Below are 23,309 nucleotides of genomic sequence, written 5' to 3' on the forward strand. Positions count from 1 at the left end.
ACAATACTTTGTGTTTTTCCTTTGTGTTCATGTTCTCTGTGACTGTCAGAATCTCCATGTGCTCTGTGCATCAGAATCAAATTTTTACATGGACTCTGTGTGATGTCTTTGTCTAAAATGTTTACACAATAGTGGCCTGAGGAAGTAAGTTCAAAGGTCACTGGTTGTTTAAACATCACTGCCATGTCATTTTTTATGTCTAGTACAGCCCCTGCCTTCTTCAGGGAAGCTTTGCTTAATAGTAAGGGGATATCTGTAGTGACCACCTCTGTTTCAATGTAACACTTAGTCTGACACATTTTTGCTGGTATCTTGACTCTCTTGGTAAAATGGACGATTCTCCCATCTCCAAACTTGAAAGCTCAGTTGCTTGGTGTGTCAATCATATTTTGTACTTCTTTCATATTTACTTCACTGACATTGGTATCAAGCCATTTTGCACCACACACTGTGCGTGTACATGCAGTATCAATCACAGCAGAGCCTAAAGCAGATCCTCCATAAATTGTATCAGTATATCGAATGCGCGACCCGGGCCGGCAAAATCCTGGATCATTGTTACTCTAACTTCCGCGACACATACAAAGCCCTCCCTCGCCCTCCTTTCGGCAAATCTGACCACAACTCCATTTTGCTGCTCCCAGCCTATAGACAGAAACTAAAACAGGAAACGCCCGTGCTCAGGTCTGTTCAACGCTGGTCCGACCAATCGGATTCCACGCTTCAAGATTGCTTCGATCATGTGGACTGGGATATGTTCCGGATAGGGTCGAACAACAACATTGATGTATACGCTGATTCGGTGAGCGAGTTTATTAGCAAGTGCATCAGTGATGTTGTACCCACGTCGAATATTAAAACCTTCCCCAACCAGAAACCGTGGATTGATGGTAGCATTCGCGCAAAACTGAAAGCACAAACCACTGCTTTTAAAAATCAGGGCAAGGCGACCGGAAACATGACCGAATACAAACAGTGTAGCTATTCCCTCCGCAAGGCAATCAAACAAGCTAAGCGTCAGTATAGAGACAAAGTAGAGTCGCAATTCAACGGCTCAGACACGAGAGGTATGTGGCAGGGTCTACAGTCAATCACAGACTACAAAAAGAAAACCAGCCCCATCGCAGACCCCAATGTCTTGCTCCCAGACAAACTAAAGAACTTATTTTCTCGCTTTGAGGACAACAGTGCCACTGACACGGCCCGCTACCAAAACCTGCGGGCTCTCCTTCACCGCAGCCAACGTGAGTAAAACATTTAAACGTGTTAACCCTCACAAGGCTGCCGGCCCAGACAGCATCCCTAGCCGGGTCCTCAGAGCATGCGCAGACCAGCTGGCTGGTGGGTTTACAGACATATTCAATCAATCCCTATCCCAGTCTGCTGTTCCCACATGCTTCAGGATGGCCACCATTGTTCCTGTTCCAAAGAAAGCAAAGGTAACTGAGCTAAATGACTATCGCCCCGTAGCACTCACTTCCGTCATCATGAAGTGCTCTGAGAGACTAGTCAATGATCATATCACCTCCACCCTACCAGACAACCTAGACCCACTCCAATTTGCTTACCGCCCTAATAGGTCCACAGACGACACAATCCCAAATCACACTGCCCTAACACATCTGGACAAGAGGAATACCTACAGTGGGGAGAACAAGTATTTGATACACTGCCGATTTTGCAGGTTTTTCTACTTACAAAGCATATAGAGGTCTGTCATTTTTATCATAGGTACACTTCAACTGTGAGAGACGGAATCTAAAACAAAAATCCAGAAAATCACATTGTATAATTTTTAAGTAATTAATTTGCATTTTATTGCATGACATAAGTATTTGATACATCAGAAAAGCTGAACTTAATATTTGGTACAGAAACCTTTGTTTGCGATTACAGAGATCATACGTTTCCTGTAGTTTTTGACCAGGTTTGCACACACTGCAGCAGGAATTCTGGCCCACTCCTCCATACAGACCTTCTTCAGATCCTTCAGGTTTCGGAGCCGTCGCTGGGCAATACGGACTATCAGCTCCCTCCAAAGATTTTCTATTGGGTTCAGGTCTGGAGACTGGCTAGGCCACTCCAGGACCTTGAGATGCTTCTTACGGAGCCACTCCTTAGTTGCCCTGGCTGTGTGTTTCGGGTCGTTGTCATACTGGAAGACCCAGCCACAACCCATTTCAATGCTCTTACTGAGGGAAGGAGGTTGTTGGCCAAGATCTCGCGATACATGGCCCCATCCATCCTCCCCTCAATACGGTGCAGTCGTCCGGTCCCCTTTGCAGAAAAGCATCCCCAAACATTTTGATCTCCTTCCATATTTGTCGTGGATTTGACCCAGGCAATGGCGCCCTCTTCTGGTTGTCTTGAGTCACTCACTTGCGTTCCATCTGTTACTGGCGCGACAGACGTGTTTTCACCCCCGACTTCATTGATGCAAAAGTCAGCACAGTACAAGCAGTCAAAGCCAACGGTTTCTCCCTACCATCTAGACAGGCAGTATCTAGCAACTTGAAAGCTAACACTGCATCCAGGAGAACCATGTCGTACTTGTGCATCCTAGTGTACCTCTGTTCCAAATCAATGATGTAGTCCGTCATTGCAACCGAAATGTCTCTAGTAACACTGTCAAAGTTTGAATATGCCTCGTAGGCACGGTCTCTCTCTTCTTTAAGAAACACAGAATCCAGTGCTCTGATCAAAGTTCCCATACCATCATCCTTGTTCAAATCCTCCAGGGTTATTTCCAGTGCTGTATCTCTCGCTCTTCCCTTGAGCGATAATACCAATGCAAGTGCTTGCCTTTTCTTGTCCAGATTAGTAACCCGTGTCCAGATTCCAAGTTCATTTTCCCATCTTTCATACGACCTCTTCTCGTCGAACCGAGGTGGCACATTGTAGTTATTAGCCATCCTCTGCTACCAATGTTAACTCGAAGTGACACAACGACTAGGTTCCAGTTAATCAACGTTTACTAAACCGTATTAGCACACTACATGGTTGCCATTGCACTCAGGCCAGGTCCATCAACAACGAGACCCCTACGCAGGCGCACTAATAACAGAGTGAAAGCCCCGTAACAGAAATATAGGGATACTTAAAAACATGAACTTGACAGTGAGAAGCCCTCCCTGGAAGCTTTGTGTAAACAATAGGTGCCACTCACTCCCCCCTTATCTGACCTGTTTATAAATGGAGAGAACATCAAATGACAACTCTGGATAAAAGGACGCACACACAGACACACACACTATATTAAGAGTACTGTGCTATAGGGAAATAGATCAAACAGTAGCTTTGGGTTTAGTATAGATAGACTTGCCATTAAACACACTGCTGATGGAGGGACTAGTGAGGTCCTCTGGATGACTCCACTGTCTATCCTCCCGTCTCTAAGGCTCTAGTAGAAACAGACACATCACACATGGTTAATACAGTTACCTATGACTGAATGTGTGTAACAGGGAATGCTATGCGAAATGACAAACAACTCAACAACTCTCAACCAACTATGTACCACGTGACGATCATGGAATTTTGGACGACAGTTATTTGTCAGCCAAATGACCGTGGTCACCGTTAGAATAGCAACAAAAAAAAAGATACACACACACACACAGTTGAAGTCGGAAGTTTACATACACTTAGCTTGGAGTCATTAAAACTTGTTTTTCAACTACTCCACACATTTCTTCTTAACAAACTATAGTTTTGGCAAGTCGGTTAGGACATCTACTTTGTGCATGACACAAGTCATTTTTCCAACAATTGTTTAGACAGATTATTTCACTTATAATTCACTGTATCACAATTCCAGTGGGTCAGAAGTTAATATACACTAAGTTGACTGTGCCTTTAAACAGCTTGGAAAATTCCAGAAAATGATGTCATGGCTTTAGAAGCTTCTGATAGGCTAATTGACATCATTTGAGTGAATTGGAGGTGTACCTGTGGATGTATTTCAAGGCCTACCTTCAAACTCAGTGCCTCTGCTTGACATCATGGGAAAATCTAAAGAAATCAGCCAAGACCTCAGAAAGAAATTGTAGAACTCCACAAGTCTGGTTCATCCTTGGGAGCAATTTCCAAACACCTGCAGGTACCACGTTCATCAATACAAACAATAGTACGCAAGCATAAACACCATGGGACCACGCAGCTGTCATACCGCTCAGGAGACGCGTTCTGTCTCCCAGAGATGAACATACTTTGGTGCGAAAAATGCAACTCAATCCCAGAACAACAGCAAAGGACATTGTGAAGATGCTGGAGGAAACAGGTACAAAAGTATCTATATCCACAGAAAAAACGAGTCCTATATCGACAAAACTTGAAAGGCCACTCAGTAAGGAAGAAGCCACTGCTCCAAAACCGCCATAGAAAAGCCAGACTACGGTTTGCAACTGCACATGGGGACAAAGATCCTACTTTTTGGAGAAATGCTCTCTGGTCTTATGAAACAAAAATATAACTGTTTGGCCATAATGACCATCGTTATGTTTGAAGGAAAAAGGAGGAGACCTGCAAGCCAAAGAACACCATCCCAACCGTGAAGCACGGGGGTGGCAGCATCATGTTGTGGGGGTGCTTTGCTGCAGGAGGGACTGGTGCACTTCACAAAATAGATGGCATCATGAGGAAAGAATATTATGTGGATATATTGAAGCAACATCTCAAGACATCATTCAGGAAGTTAAAGCTTGGTCGCAAATGGGTCTTCCAAATGGACAATGACCCCAAGCATACTTCCAAAGTTGTGGCAAAATGGCTTAAGGACAACAAAGTCAAGGTATTGGAGTGGCCATCACAAAGCCCTGGCCTCAATCCTACAGAAAATTTGTGGGCAGAACCGAAGAAGCGTGTGCGAGCAGGGAGGCCTACAAACCTGACTTGGTTACACCAGCTCTGTCAGGAGGAAGGGGCCAAAATTCACCCAACTTATTGTGGCAAGCTTGTGGAAGGCTACCTGAAACGTTTGACCCAAGTCAAACAATTTAAAGGCAATACTACCAAATACTAATTGAGTATGTAAACTTCTGACCCACTGGGAATGTGATGAAAGAAATAAAAGCTGAAATAAATAATTTTCTCTACTATTATTCTGACATTTCAAATTCTTAAAATAAAGTGGTGATCCTAACTGACCTAAGACAGGGAATTTTCACTAGGATTAAATGTCAGGAATTGTGAAAAACTGAGTTTAAACGAATTTGGCTAAGGTGTATGCAAACTTCCGACTCCAACTGTGTGTGTGTGTGTGATATATATATATAAAATACATTTTATACTCTCCTCCGCTCCTGACTGTATGTGCTGCAGGCAAGGGGGATGTTGCCTAGGCAACTGAAGACTCATTTACTACAACACCCTGCTTGTTTCAGCAAGAAGCAAGTCCATTTTACAGCAGAAACTGACTCGATCGCATGAATGCCCAGCCGTCCTGTCTTCAGTCAGCTGTTTGAGTAAAGTCATACCGTATAAAAAAATATAATGACAACTGTGATGGAAACAGGAAGTTTCAATACAATTTTATAAATGCGGAAAGATCAAGATGATGGGATCTTTTTGTGTCGGTAAAATGTATTATGTGAGAAAATGGCGATGGAAACACCTTTATGTGCAAATATTGATATAATTACCATCATATCAAAGTAAACTTGGAGTCACACGATGACAAGGTGTGTGGTCCTCCCACTACGACTCCGGAAACCATGCAGAATATTAGGCAGACAAAATAAATTATGACGAACTTTACAGGGTGGTGAAAGTGTGCCTCCCGAGTAGCGCAGCAGTCTATATTTGCATGGAAATCTGTTGCCGATTGGATGGAAACCTAGATAGTGGTAAATATACTGAACACAAATGTAAAGGCAACATGTAAAGTGCGGTCCCATGTTTCATGAGCTGAAATAAAAAGACCCTAAAAATGTCATACGCACAAAAAGCATATTTCTCTCAAATGTTGTGCATATATTTGTTTACATCCCTGTTAGTGAGCATTTCTCATTTTCCAAGATAATCCATCCACCTGATAGGTGTGGCATATAAATAAGCTCAATAAACAGCATGGTCATTACGCAGGTGCACCTTGTCCCGAGGACAATAAAAGGCCACTCTAAAATGTTCAGTTTTATCACAAAACACAATGCCACAGATGTCTCAAGTCTTGAGGGAGCGTGCAATTGGCATGCCAACTGCAGGAATGTCTACCACAGCCGTTGGCAGAGAATTGAATGTTAAATTCACTACCATCAGCCATCACCAACGCCATTTTAGAGAATTTGGCAGTACGTCCAACCGGCCTTACAACCACAGACCACGTGTAACCATGCCAGCCCAGGACCTCCACATCCGGTTTCTTCACCTGCGGGAACGTCTGAGACCAGCCACCTGGACAGCTGATGAAACTGAGGAGTATTTGTCTGTAATAAAGCCCTTTTCTGGGGAAACACTTCTGATTGGCTGGGCCTGGCTCCCCAGTGGGTGGACCTATGCCCTCCCAGGTCCACCCATGGCTGAACCCCTGCCCAGTCATGCGAAATCCATAGATTAGAGTCCAATTCATTTATTTCCTTATATGAACTGTAATTCAGTAAAATAGCATGGTGCATGTTGCGTTTATAAGTTGTGGCAATAAAACATGTAATTTAAAGAAGAATACAGCAAAGGAAAGAACCAAGTTAGATCCATTCCATTTCAAAATGACAGAATTCAAATACAATATAATCAGAAAGACATATTGCAGTCTCTGGTGACGTGCGTCTCTTACCCTGTGTAGTTCGATGGAGTTGATCCACTGGTGTCTGTGTTCTGAGTCTATGGCTCTCAGGTACCATACACTGTCATTAACACTGATGTCAAGCCTGCACTCATCAAACTCAAGGGGCTGAGGGTAGAGACAGAGAGAAAGGGTAGAGAGAGAAATATGATTAGTATATATAAATCATATCAACAAAACATTTAACATAGTGGGCCTGTCAAAAAGAAAGGGGGAGGGGGGGGTTTGAAGGGTAAACTAAGTGCTGTTATTGTGAAGTGGAAACGTCTAGGGGCAACAAAAGCTCAGCCGCGAAATGACAACAAGCTCACCGAACGGGACCGCCGAGTGCTGAAGCGCGTAAAAATAGTCCGTCCTCGGTTGCAACACTCACTACCGAGTTCCAACCTGCCTCTGGAAGCAGAGTCAGCACAAGAACTGTTGGGGACCAGAAGTGCTCACAAAGATAGTAAAACAAGGACAATTTGGGACATTCCGCCAGTCCCCACAAGGAAAATGGCTATTTTAGGCTTAGGTTAATAATCACGGTTAAGTTTAGGGGTTAAGGAAAATAGGATTTTGAATGGGAATCAATTGTTTGGTTCCCACAAGGATAGTAAAACAAACGTGTGTGTGTGTGTGTGTGTGTGTAATAACCTGGCCAGTTAGTTCAGGTCAGAAATCTTCTTCTGATGTCGCAGATCAACAGCTATCAAAACCAGAGGACTACTAGAATGGGAAACGAATCAATCCCTCGTATTCACAGCTAGAATTGGAGCAATAGTCTCTGTAGTTAATGTAGAGGCAGTAAGTCTAGTAAGCAAATAAGTTGGCACTCCAATCACCCTTTCACCTCATTTAACACCTGATAAAGCTTCATGGCAAACCAGGACCATTTAACTCCGTTTTGTTTGTAGCTACATCTTGTTTGGCCAGCATTGTGTCAAGTCAGTCCGGTTAACACTGACCATGAAGTACGCAGAAAGTAGCCCATCACTTTTTCCAACTGATCTGTCGATAGCACCTCCTAAATTTAGGGAGTCAATGTTGAGAAAAGTAACAAAGCCATTGAGAATAACAAAAGTTAACGTTATATCTTTAAAAAATGGCATGGCATAAAGGACTGTCAACACATACTGAACAGCACACGTTATAGACAGAAGCATGCTACATGACAGACCAATCCAAACTCATCTCCCGGCATGTCCAGCCCATCTATTATCTCAGCCAATCATGGCTAGCGGGAAGGTTCCTGTTTTTTTCCATGGCTAAACCAACTATGTTCGTAATTTAACAATTGTATCCATATTTATGATTGGAATACAAGTTTGTTACTATGTTCAAATGACGCTCCTGTAAAGTAGTGACATATGCCTAGTTTCCTGAAACGAGTCACTTCTATTAAAAATAAAAACTGAAATATGGCATTTATATAAGTATTCAGACCCTTTATTCAGTTCTTTGTTGAAGCACCTTTGGCAGCGACTACAGCCTCGAGCCCTCTTGGGTATGACGCTACAAGCTTGGCACACCTGTATTTGGGGAGTTTCTTCCATTCTTCTCTGCAGATCCTCTCAAGCTCTGTCAGGTTGGATGGGGAGCGTCGCTGCACAGATATTTTCAGGTCTCTCCAGAGATGTTTGATTGTGTTCAAGTCCAGGCTCTGACTGGCCTACTCAAGGACATTCAGAGACTTGTCCTGAAGCCACTCCTGCGTCGTCTTGGCTGTGTGCTTAGGGTCACTGTCCTGTTGGAAGGTGAACCTTCACCCTGGTCTGAGGTCCTGAGCACTCTAGCGCAGGTTTTCATCAGGTATCTCTCTGTACTTTGCTCCGTTCATCTTCCCTCAATCCTGACTAGTCTCCCAGTCCCTGAAAAACATCCCCACAACATGATGCTGCCACCACCATGCTTCACCGCAGGGATGGTGCCCGGTTTCCTCCAGGCGTGCTGTTTGGCAATCAGGCCAAAGAGTTTAATCTTGGTTTCATCAGACCAGAGAATCTTGTTTCTCATGATCTGAGAGTCTTTAGGCAAACTCCAAGCGGGCTGTCATGTGACTTTTACTGAGGAGTGGCTTCCGTCTGACCACTCTACCATAAAGGCCTGATTGGTTGAGTGTTGCAGAGATGGTTGTCCTTCTGGAAGCTTCTCCCATCTCCACAGAGGAACTCTGGAGCTTTGTCAGTGACCATCGGGTTGTTGGTCACCTCCCTGACCAAGGCCCTTCTCCCCTGATTGCGCAGTTTGGCCAAGCGGTCAGCTCTAGGAAGATTCTTGGTGGTTACAAACTAGTTCCATTTAAGAATGGAGGCTTCTGTCTTCTTGGGGACCTTCAATGCTGCAGAAATGTTTTGGTACCCTTCCCCAGATCTGTGCCTCGACACAACCCTGTCTCGGAACTCTACGGACAATTCCTTCGACCTCATAGCTTGGTTTTTGCTCTGACATGCACTGTCAAGTACGGGACCTTATAGAGACAGGTGTGTGCCTTTCCAAATCATGTCCAATCAATTGAATTTACCACAGGTGGATCCAATCAAGTTGTGGAAACATCAAGGATGATCAATGGAAACAGGATGCACCTGAGCTAAATTTAGAGTCTCACAGCAAAGGGTCTGAATATTTATGTAAATAAGGTATTTCTGTTTTTATTTTTAACAAATTAGCAAACATTTCTAAAAACCTGTTTTTCTTCATCATTATGGGGTATTGTGTGTAGATGGATGATTTAAAAAACATGTTTTAATCAATTTTAGAACAAGACTAACGTAACAAAAAGTTAAAGGGTCTGAATACTTTCCGAATGCACTGTATATTAGTCGTAAGTAGCTAACTTATATGTATAACATTACTTGACCTTCTGTTGTATTTCTGATTTCTGGTCTGAAAGCCACACTGATATTGGCTAACTAGCTAGCTACTTCACACAAGTCACTGGTCTACTAGCATGGAATAGCCATGATCATAAACCCCAGTTCAGATACACAAGATGAAACACAACGATTTGTTTGAGCTTAACTGTCTAGTTTTAGAACGTCTCATGTCCTTGGCTGGAGTTTCCAAGATTCAACATGTCAAATCTTTAGCCAACGTTAAGGGCCATCCAGACCAAGGACGATAACTATAACGATAAATTATACATCACTATAAATGTTGTCGAGCATCCACACCAGCGGACCGTTTAACATTCTGCAGTACAACTGTCAATCAACTGAGCAACGCATCCTACTGCACGATGTAGGCCTATTAATAAGGTGGTAACAAGACCATTCAGTGCTCCAGGGTGTGTTCATTGTCAGTGACAACTGCAAATAATACTTAAATGTACACAAAAATATAAAACGCAATATGTAAAGTGTTGGTCCCATGTTTCATGCGCTGAAAAAAAAAAAGAAGTTATTTTTCTCAAATTGTTGGTACAAATTTGTTTACATCTCTATTACTGAGCATTTCTCCTTTCCCAAGATAATCCATCCACCTGACAGTTGGCATATCAAGAAGCTGATTAAACAGCATGATCATTACACAGGTGTACCTTGTGCTGGGGACAATAAAAGCCCACTATAAAATGTGCAGTTTGGACACACAACACAATGCCACAGATGTATCAAGTTGAAGGAGTGAGCAATTGGCATGCTGACTGCAGGAATGTCCACCAAAGCCGTTGCCAGAACTTTTTTTTTACCCCTTTTTCGTGATATCAAATTGGTAGTTACAGTCTTGTCTCATCGCTGCAACTCCCGTACGGACTCGGGAGAGGCGAAGCTCGAGAGCCGTGCGTCCTCCGAAACACGACCCCACCAAGCCGCACTGCTCGCTTAACCCAGAAGCCAGCCGCACCAATGCGTCAGAGGAAACACCGTACACCTGGCAACCGTGTCAGCGTGCATTGCGCCCAGCCCGCCACAGGAGTCGCTAGAGCATGATAAGACAAGGACAACCCGGCCAGCCAAACCCTCCCCTAACCCGGACGACGCTGGGCCAATTGTGCGCTGCATCATGGGTCTCCAGGTTGCAGCAGTCTGCGACACAGCCTGGGATCGCAGCTAGCACTGCGCCACTAGGGAGGCCCCTGTTGCCAGATAATTTAATGTTCATTTCTCTACCATAAACCGCCTCCAATGTCGTTTTAGAGAATTTGCTAGTACATCCAACGGGCCTCAAAAACACAAACCAATGCGTACGGCGTTGTGAGGGCGAGCGGTTTGCTGATGTCAATTTTGTAAACAGAGTTCCCCATGGTGGCGGTGAGGTTATGGTACGGGCGGGCATAAGTTACGGACAACGAATACAATTGCATTTTATCGATGGCACAGCGATATCGTGACTAGATCCTGAGGCCCATTGTCGTGCCATTCATCCACCGCCACTACCTCATGTTCCAACATAATGATGCACGGCTCCATGTTGCAAGGATGTGTACAGAATTCCTGGAAGCTGAAAGTGTCCTAGTTCTTCCATAGCCTGCATACTCATCTTACATGTCACCCATTGAACATGTTTGGGATGCTCTGGATCGACGTGTACGACAGCAACTTCCACGCCCGTATTTTTTTTTTAAGGGATCTGTGAGCAACAGATACACATCTGTATTCCCATTCATGTTATATCAATAGATTATGGATAATGAATTTATTTCAAATGGACTGATTTCCTGATATGAACTGTAAAATCAGTCAAATCTTTGAAATTGTTGCGTTTATATTTTAGTTCAGTATACACGTAATAAAAAATATAGAAATGTAGCAATTCAACAACAGACGCTGTTTAGCCTGCACATCTTTTACATCATGTCAATGCTTGCCTCGTTGCTCAAGTGGTTTGCAAGTGCCTTCCACTTTTTCGCTGTCTCACGGTCTGTCCCGGGCGACAGTTAATTTGGCCTAGGCCTATTTCATATTTAGCAAGAGCAAGCCTGCTTCTCTTGACAAAAAGACCATTAGGCTTAGTATAAAAAACAAAACATGTCCTATTGCTTTTGTAGCCTATAGCTTTTCCTGGGATTTCAAGTGAAGAGGAAAAGCGGAGGCTTGCATAGCCTATAGCACATGGGAACAGCTAGCGCTCTCTCCGCCTATTTTACAATCAGAAAGCAAGATCAAGCTGGAAATTCTCCTTGATAGGCTAGTAGAAGTAAATAAAATGCTTGAATTAAGTGTACAACAAGCTATTGTAGTCTAGCTTTTCCTGGGACTCCAAGGGCTAAGAGGAAAAGCTGTAGCTGAGATGCAGCGGAGGTCAGGTGCGTAATTGCGCAGAGCACCGTGAAGACAGACCAGAGAGGTGTAGCCATTCATTACCTTAATATTAGGTCTAATACTACTAATACATCTTAGGGACAAGAAAATGATCACACCTAGGCTATAACACAATGCAATAATGCATTATTTTCCTTCTATTGAGTAAAGAATTCTAGTCTAGGCTGTAAACTGCAGTGAATATGCCATTTCAATAACCCCTTCAAATCAACTCTGATTGCCCCTGCTCTTCCTCTCCCTACAATATTACTGAACAACCCAGATTCAGCCATTCCTTGGACATGTTAAACCAATCAAAGAGCTTCCCTCTGCAATAACACCCTAAATGGGCTGGAGGGTTTGAGGTGGGCAAAGAGAAGAATGCTGAATTTACTGACATTGACATCTGTAAATGCTTCTTGAACTCTGATTTGCCAGCTTTGCTCAGATAGTATCACTGCCGATGGCCTTGGCTGAGAGAGAGCATTAATCAACAGAGGCTCCCTCCTGTTTCGTCTGTCTCCTAGCCCCTAAAGGGAGGAGAGCTGGAGCTAAATCTGGAGCTAATGATGGATACTAGTGTCATTCTGAGTGGCGAGGCCAAAGGCCTATATTATTCTGTTGCACAAATCAGGCAGGGTTCTTGCTGATCTCCAGCCTTTTGAACTGAGGAATTGATCACTAAAGAGTGTGCTTTGCTGTAATCATAAGCAGGGTCACTCACACTTTTATTAATGTGCTGGGAATAAACAAACGGACCGTATTAATTCTCAGACCACCCAATGAAAAATAGGCCCAATTTCAAAAAGATCCAGGCATACAGAAGGCCTATGAACAATGCTGCATACTATTTTCATGTTTGCTTTTCTTGTAGGGTTGGGCAGGACCCAGATTTTCATACCGTTTCTGTACCATACCAGGGTATACGGTATTATCGAATGGGCAAACAAATCAATTTAGGCAACAAGGATCTGGATCCAGGAGGGGATTTAATGTCTCTGCAGTAACCAAGAAGCTTGATCTTGACATCTAGCCACTTCACTAGCAAGTTACCAACCAAACGCATAGCTGGAGCCCTGAGCTGGATTTCATTTATTTGACACATCTTCGATTTCTTAGTTATACTTCAATTTAGATTTAAGCAATGGCATCGCACCCACCAACCCCCGCAAAGAAAATATTATTTTGAAATACAATATATCTCCCAAGCCTATTTTCTAGTACTGCTATGAAAAACCAGAGTGACAGAACATGCACCTTCTTTAAACATCAGTCCCACAGTCTGGTGGACCACCTGCTTGTGTGTAGCCAGGACAGCAGGCTTTACTCTTTCACAAACTGGTTGACCTACACACACGTCCCCCTTCTGTTCAGTTGTGTTTATGCTTTGAGAAGTCACAGTTTAATAGCATTCAGCTGACAATCTAAATCCACACACAGAGAATGAATTAGAGAGGAAATGCCCATGCTGCAGATCGACAAGGATCTGTGCTATTTGACCACTCAACCGATACACTGGCTCGAGCTTCGAATTTACCACAGACCACACATACACACACCACCAGAGGGAGGGAATAAAAGCGAGACCTCTACGGTTCATTTCCCACCAAATCAGCTGAATGGCTGCAGAGCAGCAGCAGAGACTGCAGACAGACTGACAAAGACAGAGCAGGGGTTTAAAGCATCGTCAGCCCCATCAGGCTCAGAAGAGGCAGTGTCCCTCAGTTTCTAGCTCTCTTTTCCTGGGTCGTTTCTTTCTCGGTCTTCCACTGTTTTCTGTGCTTCCCTCAGTGTACGGACGGACGGACGGACACACACACACAGCTCGAGGTGCTATGAGCTTAAGTGTAATCCTGTGACCTCACATACACCTTCCTCTGTCTTGCTGACATGATAACATGTCTGTTAACACTGACAAGGAAGTAAAGCCACCTGCATGTTCTAACCTGACTGGTGATCACTGAGCACTGGAGAATGACAGTGTGTGTATATTTTGCTGCCAAAACAGCCTCAGGCAAGCAGCAGACACCTCTTCCACTTCAGTGAGAGAGACACACTTTGTGTAACGGAGGAGTGTAAACCTTATTTGGGAGTCTTCAATACAAGAGGAATTGTAGAGTGTGTCAGAGCCACATGCAAAGGCTGATATTAGTATACACATATACAGAGACATACAGAAAGGGACAGACATACAGAGAGAGAATATACACATATACAGAGACATACAGAAAGGGACAGACAGAGAGAGAATATACACATATACAGAGACATACAGAAAGGGACAGACATACAGAGAGAGAATATACACATATACAGAGACATACAGAAAGGGACAGACATACAGAGAGAGGGAGGGAGACTGAGGGAAAAAATAGAATGAGTAAGAGAAAGTGTGGGGGGTGTCTTCATTCCAGACTAAAGGCAATCTGTTCAATTGAAGAGCAGTAGATAGTATTCAATCCAGTCACAAGAACGTGGAACCCAATTGTCCTTCCTCATGACTCCTGCCTGCAAGCCATTCTCCACCGCCTGGCTGGTGTGTGTGTCTCATTTGACATGCTAATCAGATTGTGTCTGAGCCATGGGGCATTTAATAACCCCATGGTAGTTTTTGTTGATTGTTTATGATCAATGCCATGGAAGCTTCAGTTTTGGAAAGTACACTCCCCAGGGTTGGAACATGGCCAACATTACAGTTGAAGTTAATATTTACAGTGGTAGAGAATGGATGAAGCTGAATAAATACAGACTGAATAGGTTGACAATTCTGACCAGCCTGGGAACAGGTCACTTATTCATCCCGCTGTGTGTGTGTGTGTGTGTGTGTGTGTGTGTGTGTGTGTGTGTGTGTGTGTGTGTGTGTGTGTGTGTGTGTGAGTGTGTGGGCAGGCAACCGCAGGGTGCATGTGACGAGTCTAGTGCAGTAGTGCCAAGGTAGAGGTAAGTTGCATGCTTGCATACTCTCGCTTACAGCTCGCTGCGGTCGGCTAGCCCTTGTGGTGAATTGGGGAGCAGCTTCATGCACAAGTCTCAAAGCCAAGACAACGCAGGAGTGCACAAAGCCAAGGAGTGGCTTCAGGGCAAGTATCTGAATGTCCTTGAGCGGCCCAGTCAGAGCCCGGACTTGAACCTGATAGAATATCTCTGAAGAGACCTGAAAATAGCTGTGCAGTGACGCTCCCCATCCAACCTGACAGAGTTTGAGAGGATCTGCAGAGAAGAATGGGAGAAACTCCCCAAATACAGATGTGCCAAGCTTGTAGCGTCATACCCATGAAGACTCGAGGCTGTAGTCGCTGCCAAAGGTGCTTCAACAAAATACTGAGTAAAGGATCTGAATACTTATGTAAATGTGATTTTTTTTATATTACAAATTAGAAAAAATGTGGAAAAAGTTAAGTGGTCTGAATGTTTTCCGAAAGCACTGTATATAGCAGTTAATTAATGAGTTACCATGAGAACCTGACCTTTGAACCCAACCTTTGTCATTCATGTCATTATCCTCCTTATAGTCAGTGAATGACATAACTGGACTGGTCAAATCTATGATAGCTGTCACCTAGCCTTGATCTTATACTGTTAGATCAGTGGTTACTTCAAGGAAGGAAGGATCAGCCCCTCCAGGATCATGAAGGGATTTTTGGTGATATTTGTGGGCAAAACGGTAGATTTTGCTGCAGCAATTCTGACATTGTGCATGGCAGTATGTGATGATTTTGTCCAATTTGTCACAAAAATGCATTGACAACGGAAAATGTTTGTTGACGTGTCGCTTTATTGAACCATATTATTTGTGCGGTGATGGGTTGAAATTGCAGTCCCTCTTTTTGTACTGCGGCAATGGGTCAGTTTTATGCGATAACGATTTGACAGTTTAATGCAAAAATAGTACAGTGGTCAAATTTGCAAGCCCTCACATAACATGCAGAGAATTGTTGATTTTGCAAACAAAATTGCCATCGCAGAATCCTGGAGAGACTGATGGATAGACGCATTGTGAAAGGATCTGAGTAGGGCTGAGTAGAGCCTAAGTTGATCCCTAGATAAGAGTGTTGTGTTAAAACCAGCAGTCACCTGAGGAGCTACTTACCCTCCAGCAATAAGTCTAAATCAGGAGTTCTGTGTTGTTGTTTTTAAATGAAAACAACAGTATTATGCACTCAACTCTCATTTCTTAGTTGCTTATAAGGAGGGCACATTTTAGATCCAATGCACCTCTCAGAGTTAATATTAAATGGATATCCATGTCAATAGTTGATCCCTCTCTAGCTTGTTACACTGTCCATAAAATACCACTTCCAAATCTTTCACATATCCATTCATTCAACTGGTTCTCAACTGGAGTCAGAAATCAATAAGAGCTCAGAAGTATGTATGTGATGGATCTTGATATTGGCAGGGCACCAAGACAAGACGTAAGACAAGACACTGTGTTGTAGGTTTGAAGTTGGGTGTCTACTTACAGGACAGCCTTTCTAACACACAGGGAACCCTCTCTCATCATTAAGTTTTGGACACAGACTTAAAAGGATCAATCAGCAATTGCTACATCCATTTTTGGACTTAATGAAATTAATGATATGTACCCATTGATTCTTGAAGAATCATCAGAACCCAGAATATAAGCTCATTTTACTCCAATGTTTGTAAACAAAGTAAATGTAAATTTACACTGTAAAGCCTCAAAACATGGTTTAAACTATAATGTTGATATCATGGATGGTCAGTCCCTGCATCCATAGCTCTGTCTATGAACTTTAGAGTGATTACATTTCTCCAGCCCCATCACTCAGCCTTTTGCCGAAACAGTGGCGGGGAGGATGCTTTGTTATTATTTAAACTGCTGATTGGCCCTATAAGCATCTATAAAGTAGTACAGTAACATAGTATAGTAGTGTACTCTATAGTACTGTGCAGTCTACTCACAGTTATGACAGCCTTGCTGAGACACAGGGACCCTCTGCAGCCAAACTCTCTCTCGTCCTGAGACTTATAGTAGCTCAGAGTGTTGTTCTTCAGAACCACCCAGCGATCCTGCCAGCCGTGGATGTAGTTGGTCCACTGAAGGAGAGGCAACGGAATGCAAATTAAAAAGTTACTTAGCTCTGAGGGAGGGAGGAATTCACAATGTGGTCATGCTATAACGAGGATGCGCACGATAATCAAACACAATATACCTTTTTGCCCTATGTAATGACATATTGTTGGCACAAGTTGGCCACTGCAGTCTGAAAAAGCTAAATGAGACACTTAGATTGGATGACAACAACCACTTCAATCACACAATGGGTAGTTGACGAAACACTAGGAAGGTAGAATCATATGATTAACTTCTAAATTCATATCTGTTTGTTGACTACTGTTTTGATGCAATATTCTACTGTGGCATTAGCCTGATGTAATAATCTGTGGCAAGCATGCACTCACAAGGCTGTATGAAACAGTTAACGATGTAAAGAGAAAACCCATTCATCCATCTAAAATTAATTTATCACATGTACAGGGCTTACTATGATAACGCAGGTGAGTTTAGCATGATTATGATGTGCTATACTCTCAACCTGTTTGGGTTGGCCATTAAGGCCACATAAATAGAATGATCATTCTATTTCTATGGACAGACTTTAGAATGACAACCCACACAGCTTTCAATTAGATGCTTACCTAGATAATATTCTGCTTGCTAATGCCTAACGTTAGCGAGCTACCGTTTTGTTAAAGGCTTTCAGAAACCACGGTCGAGTTAAGATGGGCCAGCTGTCAGCTAGACAGTGTGTGTGCCTGGTTTGGTTACCTTTGTTTGGCTAGCTAGTTTGAAATGTAATTTTTTTTACAAACACAAAACAAGAGCTCGCGCGCTTTGGTTCTTGTGCACAACAACAGTAGGACTGACACTTTGTCAACCAACACTATCGTTTAATTAGTCCATATCACTACAGTAGGCTTATAGGCTATGTATATTATTGGCTAATAATATTCATAGCGTAATTGCGGTGTATAGCCAGATCGGGGCTCTACGCTAAACTTTTTTTACTTGGAGCACATACATTGGGAAAATGTAGGCGCACACAAAACCTTTAGAAGCACAAAGCTAATAAAGTTACAATCTTACATTTTTTTCATAGGCGCACCTAAACAATAATTACGGGTCGCACAGTAAAATATGTAGGCGCATATGCGAGTAAAATGGTCGCACTGTAGAGCCCTGCATATGGCTAGCTAGCTGTCTCTAGCTACCCATCTCAGCCACCTAGCTACGGTAGTTAACGTTAGCTAGCTTGCTAATTAACTCAAGTCAGGTTTAACGTCAGATCGGTTACCTTGCTGAGGATTCCACTGTACTCGGCGATTCCAACAGGCTGTCCGACTCCCGATTCCGCGGTCTCCAAATCTTCATCGGAACCCGATGAATTCCAGCTCTGGTTATCCGACATTGTTAGTGTTGTCTAGCTAACTAGCTAGCTAGATAGCTAGCTAGGAAGCGAACGTTGGCTGACAGTCGAGCTAAATGAATACAAACAACTAACGTTAGCTACAGAAAGTTAAAAAAATTACAGAGCGCAATAATAGCATCCGCGATAAGAAATAACTGTTACACATCTAACGTTACTAGCCAGATCTAACGACGTTAACTATATAAATGTCTTAGCTATGTCCTAAAATTATTATTATTAGCTAGTGTTTGTCCAAATTGACTGTTCACCTGGAGGGCTGTTTGTGTCACTAGCCTGTGACGTTAGATAAGCTATAACGATAGCGGAGTGGCTAGTCAGGTAGGAACTAGCCAGGAATGACTCGCACCCGCCCCTTTATGTTTTCTTCTAGCCGCAAACCTTCCATCCAGCTTGAAATACTCAAAACACTAGCAGCTAGTTGAAATAAAGAATATCTGACTTGGTAAATGTAATAAAATCCCGTATTTACTACGACGAAAACATCTTTTTATCAGTAAATATTTGTTTTTCTAGCGCGTCTGACAGCTACGCCATATTCACGCCTGTCGGATTCGCGCGTGGAAGGGGCGCTGGCTGCTCGGGTGACGTCACTAAATCCATTCCCCCAAAAAACAAGTAAACCCCTCCTACATATACAGTAAGTCGTACTACATATGCATTAAGTAGCATGTCATATCAATGGTTACATTATTTCTCATTGACATGAGATCACTGATGGCATAGTCTGTAAGGAACAGTACACCGATATTTACTGATTCCAGTGTATTAGTGTGTTTGTGTTTCAGTAACAACCCATTAGAACAGTACCACTGATGAAAACTACACCTAAATGTATAATATCTGTGTTTTCATATAAAACAGACACTGTGCCATGAGTGGGAAATCAGTGATTTATGTGGGCCCAGGAGTGCCATACACACACACACACACACACACACACACACACACACACACACACACACACACACACACACACACACACACCAACAACATCCCTGACTCAATTCTTAAAGCCCTTCCTCTAACCGTCAATGACATAACCAGAGCCCACTAAAATCCCAAGTTCTTTTATCTTTTAGCGCACCCCCTTCTTCTCTGTCCCTGCCTTCCCTCCCTCACTCGCTCTACCAGTCATATTGGTACAGTCACATGCTCTGACTCACAGGAAAGCCAGAGCTTTAAGTATAAGTCACAGTCATGTGATATTCCATGCTCAGCTGAGCGGTTCTTCCTGTCACACACGCCTGTGTGATATTTCTCATTCCCTCCTCTCCTCCAGTCCTAATCCATTTGGTGGCCTACACAAATCCAATTTTATTTGTCACATGCTTCGTAAACAACATGTGTAGACTAACAGTGAAAGCTTACTGACGGGCCCTTCCCAACAATACAGAGAAAGAAAATAGATAAATAATAGAAAAGTAAACCACGTAATAATAAAAGTAATAATAGATAAACAATATATACACAGGGTACCAGTACCGAGTCGATGAGCAGGAGAACAAGGTAATTGAGGTAGATACAGTATGTACCCTGAACAAAAATATAAACTCAACAGATAACAATTTCAAAGATTTTACTGAGTTACAGTTCATATAAAGAAATCTGTAAATTGAAATAAATTCATTAGGCCCTAATTTATGGCTGTCACTTGACTGGGAATACAGATATGCATCTGTTGGTCACAGATACCTTAAAAAAAAAAAAGGTAAGGGCGTCGATCAGAAAACCAGTCAGTATCTAGTGTGCAGTGCGACACATCTCCTTCACATACAGCTGATCTGGGTGTTGATTGTGGCCTGTGGAATATTGTCCCACTCCTCTTCAATGACTGTGCAAAGTTGCTGGATATTGGCAGGAACTGGAACACGCTGTCGTACATGTCGATCCAGAGCATCCCAAACATGCTCAATGGGTGACGTCTGGTGAGTATGAAGGGCATGGAAGAACTGGGACATTTTAAGCTTCCAGGAATTGTGTACAGATCCTTGCGACGTGGGGCCGTGCATTATCCTGTTGGAAGGTGAACCTTTGCCCCAGTCTGATGTCCTGAGCGTTCTGGAGCACGTTTTCATCAAGGATCTCTCTGTACTTTGCTCTGTTCATCTTTCCCTCAATCCTGACTAGTCTCCCAGTCCCGTCAGCTGAAAAATCTCTCCACAGCATGATGCTGCCACCACCATGTATAACCGTAGGGATGGTGCCAGGTTTCCTACAGACGTGATGCTTGGCATTCAGGCCAAAGTGTTCAGTCTTGGTTTCATCAGACCAGATAATCTTGTTTCTCATGGTTTGAGAGTCCTTTAGGTGCCTTTTGACAAATAAAAGCGGGCTGTCATGTGCCTTTTACTGAAGAGTGACTTCCATCTGGCCACTCTAGTATAAAGGCCTGATTGCTGGAGTGCTGCAGAGATGGTTGTCCTTCTGTAAAGTTCTCCCATCTCCACAGTGGTACTTTGGAGCTCTGTCAGAGATTCCATCGGGTTCTTGGTCACCTCCATCACCAAGGCCCTTCTCCCTCGATTGCTTAGTTTGGCCGGGCGGCCAGCTCTAGGAAGAGTCTTGGTGGTTCCAAACTTCCTCCATTTAAGAATGATGGAGGCCACTGTGTTCTTGTGGACCCTTCAATTCTGCAGAAATTTGTTAGTAACCTTCCCCAGATCTGTGCCTCAACACAATCCTGTATTGGAGCTCTATGGACAATTCCTTCGACCTCATGGCTTGGTTTTTGCTCTGTCAACTGTGGGACCTTATGTAGACAGGTGTGTGCCTTTCCAAATCATGTCCAATCAATTGAATTTACCACAGGTGGACTCCAATCAAGTTGTAGAAACATCTGAAGGATGATCAATGGAAACAGGATGTACCTGAGCTCAATTTCGAGTCTCATAGCAAAGGGTCTGAATACTTATGTAAATAAGGTATTTCTATTTTTTATTTTTTTTATAAATTTGAAAACATTTCTAAAAACCTGTTTCTGCTGTAACATAACAAAATGTGGAAAAAGTCAAGGGGTCTGAATACTTTCTGAATGCATTGTATCTGTGTCACAGTGGTAGGCAGCCAAGCTTCAGTGTGTGTGTACGTGTTTGTGTTTAAATTACCTATAAACACTTATCTATGTCAGTTTTGTGGATTTAAAATGGGTATTTAGCAAGGGTAAACTGATCCTAGATCAGAGCCTAAGGGAAAACCTCTCCTCTACTAATGGGTCATCACATGGCTGTGTCATGGGTTCTATGGCTCTGACTTGGAGCTCAGTGTGGTCATGAGACCCATGATAGTAAACCACAAGACCTCCATCCATTAGCTGAATACACACACACACACACACACACACACACACACACACACACACACACACACACACACACACACACACACACACACACACACACACACACACACCTCTGTTAATCGAACAACAATACCAGCCCACTTCCCTCCAAGCAGCAGATTACGTTCAGCTCTGTGGATTCCAGGCATAGCTTAGCATTATTTAGCAATGTTAGAGTTTGTGCAAGGTCCAGAGCTAAGGGTGACTATGTCCAACCAGTTATTAGCTCACTGAGCCAAAACTTTTGCCTTTATGTGGGAACACGAGTATTTGGGTCTTACTCAGGGAGATTACTGAACCAATGTTTGCAATGTTAGGCAGTGCCAATGCCAGCAAGTAAAACAAACTGTATGTGGAGGAAGGATGAAATGAATGTGTCTGGATTTGGGACTGCCCGTGTACATCTGTATACTGTAGCTGGAGGCTTACATTGTGTAGCTGGGTCACTCCTAACTTCCTCTTTAGATTACCCAGTCAAATACAGGTTTCCTCTCAGAGGTGTATGAAAACATTGCTGTATATAGAGACAGTATATGAGGCATTGTGTGGGGATTCAAAATGCTTGTGCAGTTGGCAAACCCCTGCACCCTGGCAAAAACAGGCTAGATAATACACAAATATACCTATATTTCAGCATGTAAAGTTGTAGGCCTGAATAATTAGCTCCATTCCTTCCTGTTAGTCAGCCTTTAGAGGCTCAGTCTGTCTGTCTGCTTACTGGGAGCATATGTCACTACTGAGGCTCTCAGGGGGCCAGGATTTGCTCTAGTCTTTAGAGAGAGGGAGAGGCAGTGGTGGAAAAAGTACCCAATTGTCATACTCGAGTAAAAATAAAGATAACTTAATAGAAAATGACTCAAGTAAAAGTGAAAGTCACCCAGTAAAATACTATTTGAGTAAAAGTCTAAAAGTATTTGGTTTTAAATATACTTAAGTATCAAAAGTAAATATAATTGCTAAAATATACTTAAAGTAAAAGTATTAATCATTTAAAATTCTTTATATTAAGCAAACCAGACGGCACCATTTACTTTTTTTTTCTTTTTTCTTTAGGAATTGCCAGGTGCACACTCCAACACTCAGAGATAATTTACAAACAAAGCATGTATGTTTAGTGAGTCCATCAGATCAGAGGCAGTAGGGATGACAAGGGATGTTTTCTTGATACGTGCATGAATTTGACAATTTTCCTGTACTTTTGGGTGTCAGTGAAAATGTACGAAGTAAAAGGTACATTATTTTCTTTAAGAATGTAGCGAAGTAAAAGTTAAAGTTGTCCAAAAATGTAAATATTAAAGTACAGATACCCCAAAAAGCTACTTAAGTAGTACTTTAAAATATTTTTACTTAAGTACTTTACACCACTGTCGAGAGGGAGGGGGAGACAGAGAGAAAGAGAGAGAGAATGCAGGCCAGCATGTATGTTTGCAATCCAAAAACAATTTTCAGTCCACAGTTAAAGAGTTGAAGAGTAACACATCATCTCACCTCAAATTCTGAGGTCACCTCTAGTTGTTGTG

At 42.9% G+C, this 23,309-nt stretch overlaps 1 protein-coding gene across 3 annotated transcripts in view; it reads right to left on the reverse strand.

Moving 5' to 3' along the window:
• Positions 1–19,033, reverse strand: part of LOC115159719 (collagen type IV alpha-3-binding protein) — a 45,107-nt gene extending 26,074 nt beyond the window's left edge. The window contains exons 1-5 of one of the 3 annotated variants that reach the window (XM_029709724.1): positions 18,701–19,033; positions 18,318–18,501; positions 16,924–17,058; positions 6,770–6,886; positions 3,323–3,400 (exon numbers count right to left, since the gene is read on the reverse strand). In XM_029709724.1, the coding sequence (XP_029565584.1) occupies positions 3,323–3,400; positions 6,770–6,886; positions 16,924–17,058; positions 18,318–18,431 (444 nt within the window). In that variant the 5' untranslated portion in view covers positions 18,432–18,501; positions 18,701–19,033. Of the gene's footprint in view, positions 1–3,322; positions 3,401–6,769; positions 6,887–16,923; positions 17,059–18,317 lie in introns of all 3 variants that reach the window. The other 2 variants (XM_029709726.1, XM_029709725.1) reach the window with 2 other exon arrangements.
• Positions 19,034–23,309: the final 4,276 nt, after the last annotated feature.

Source organism: Salmo trutta, chromosome 23, assembly GCF_901001165.1.
Source record: "Salmo trutta chromosome 23, fSalTru1.1, whole genome shotgun sequence".
Lineage (NCBI taxonomy): Eukaryota > Metazoa > Chordata > Actinopteri > Salmoniformes > Salmonidae > Salmo > Salmo trutta.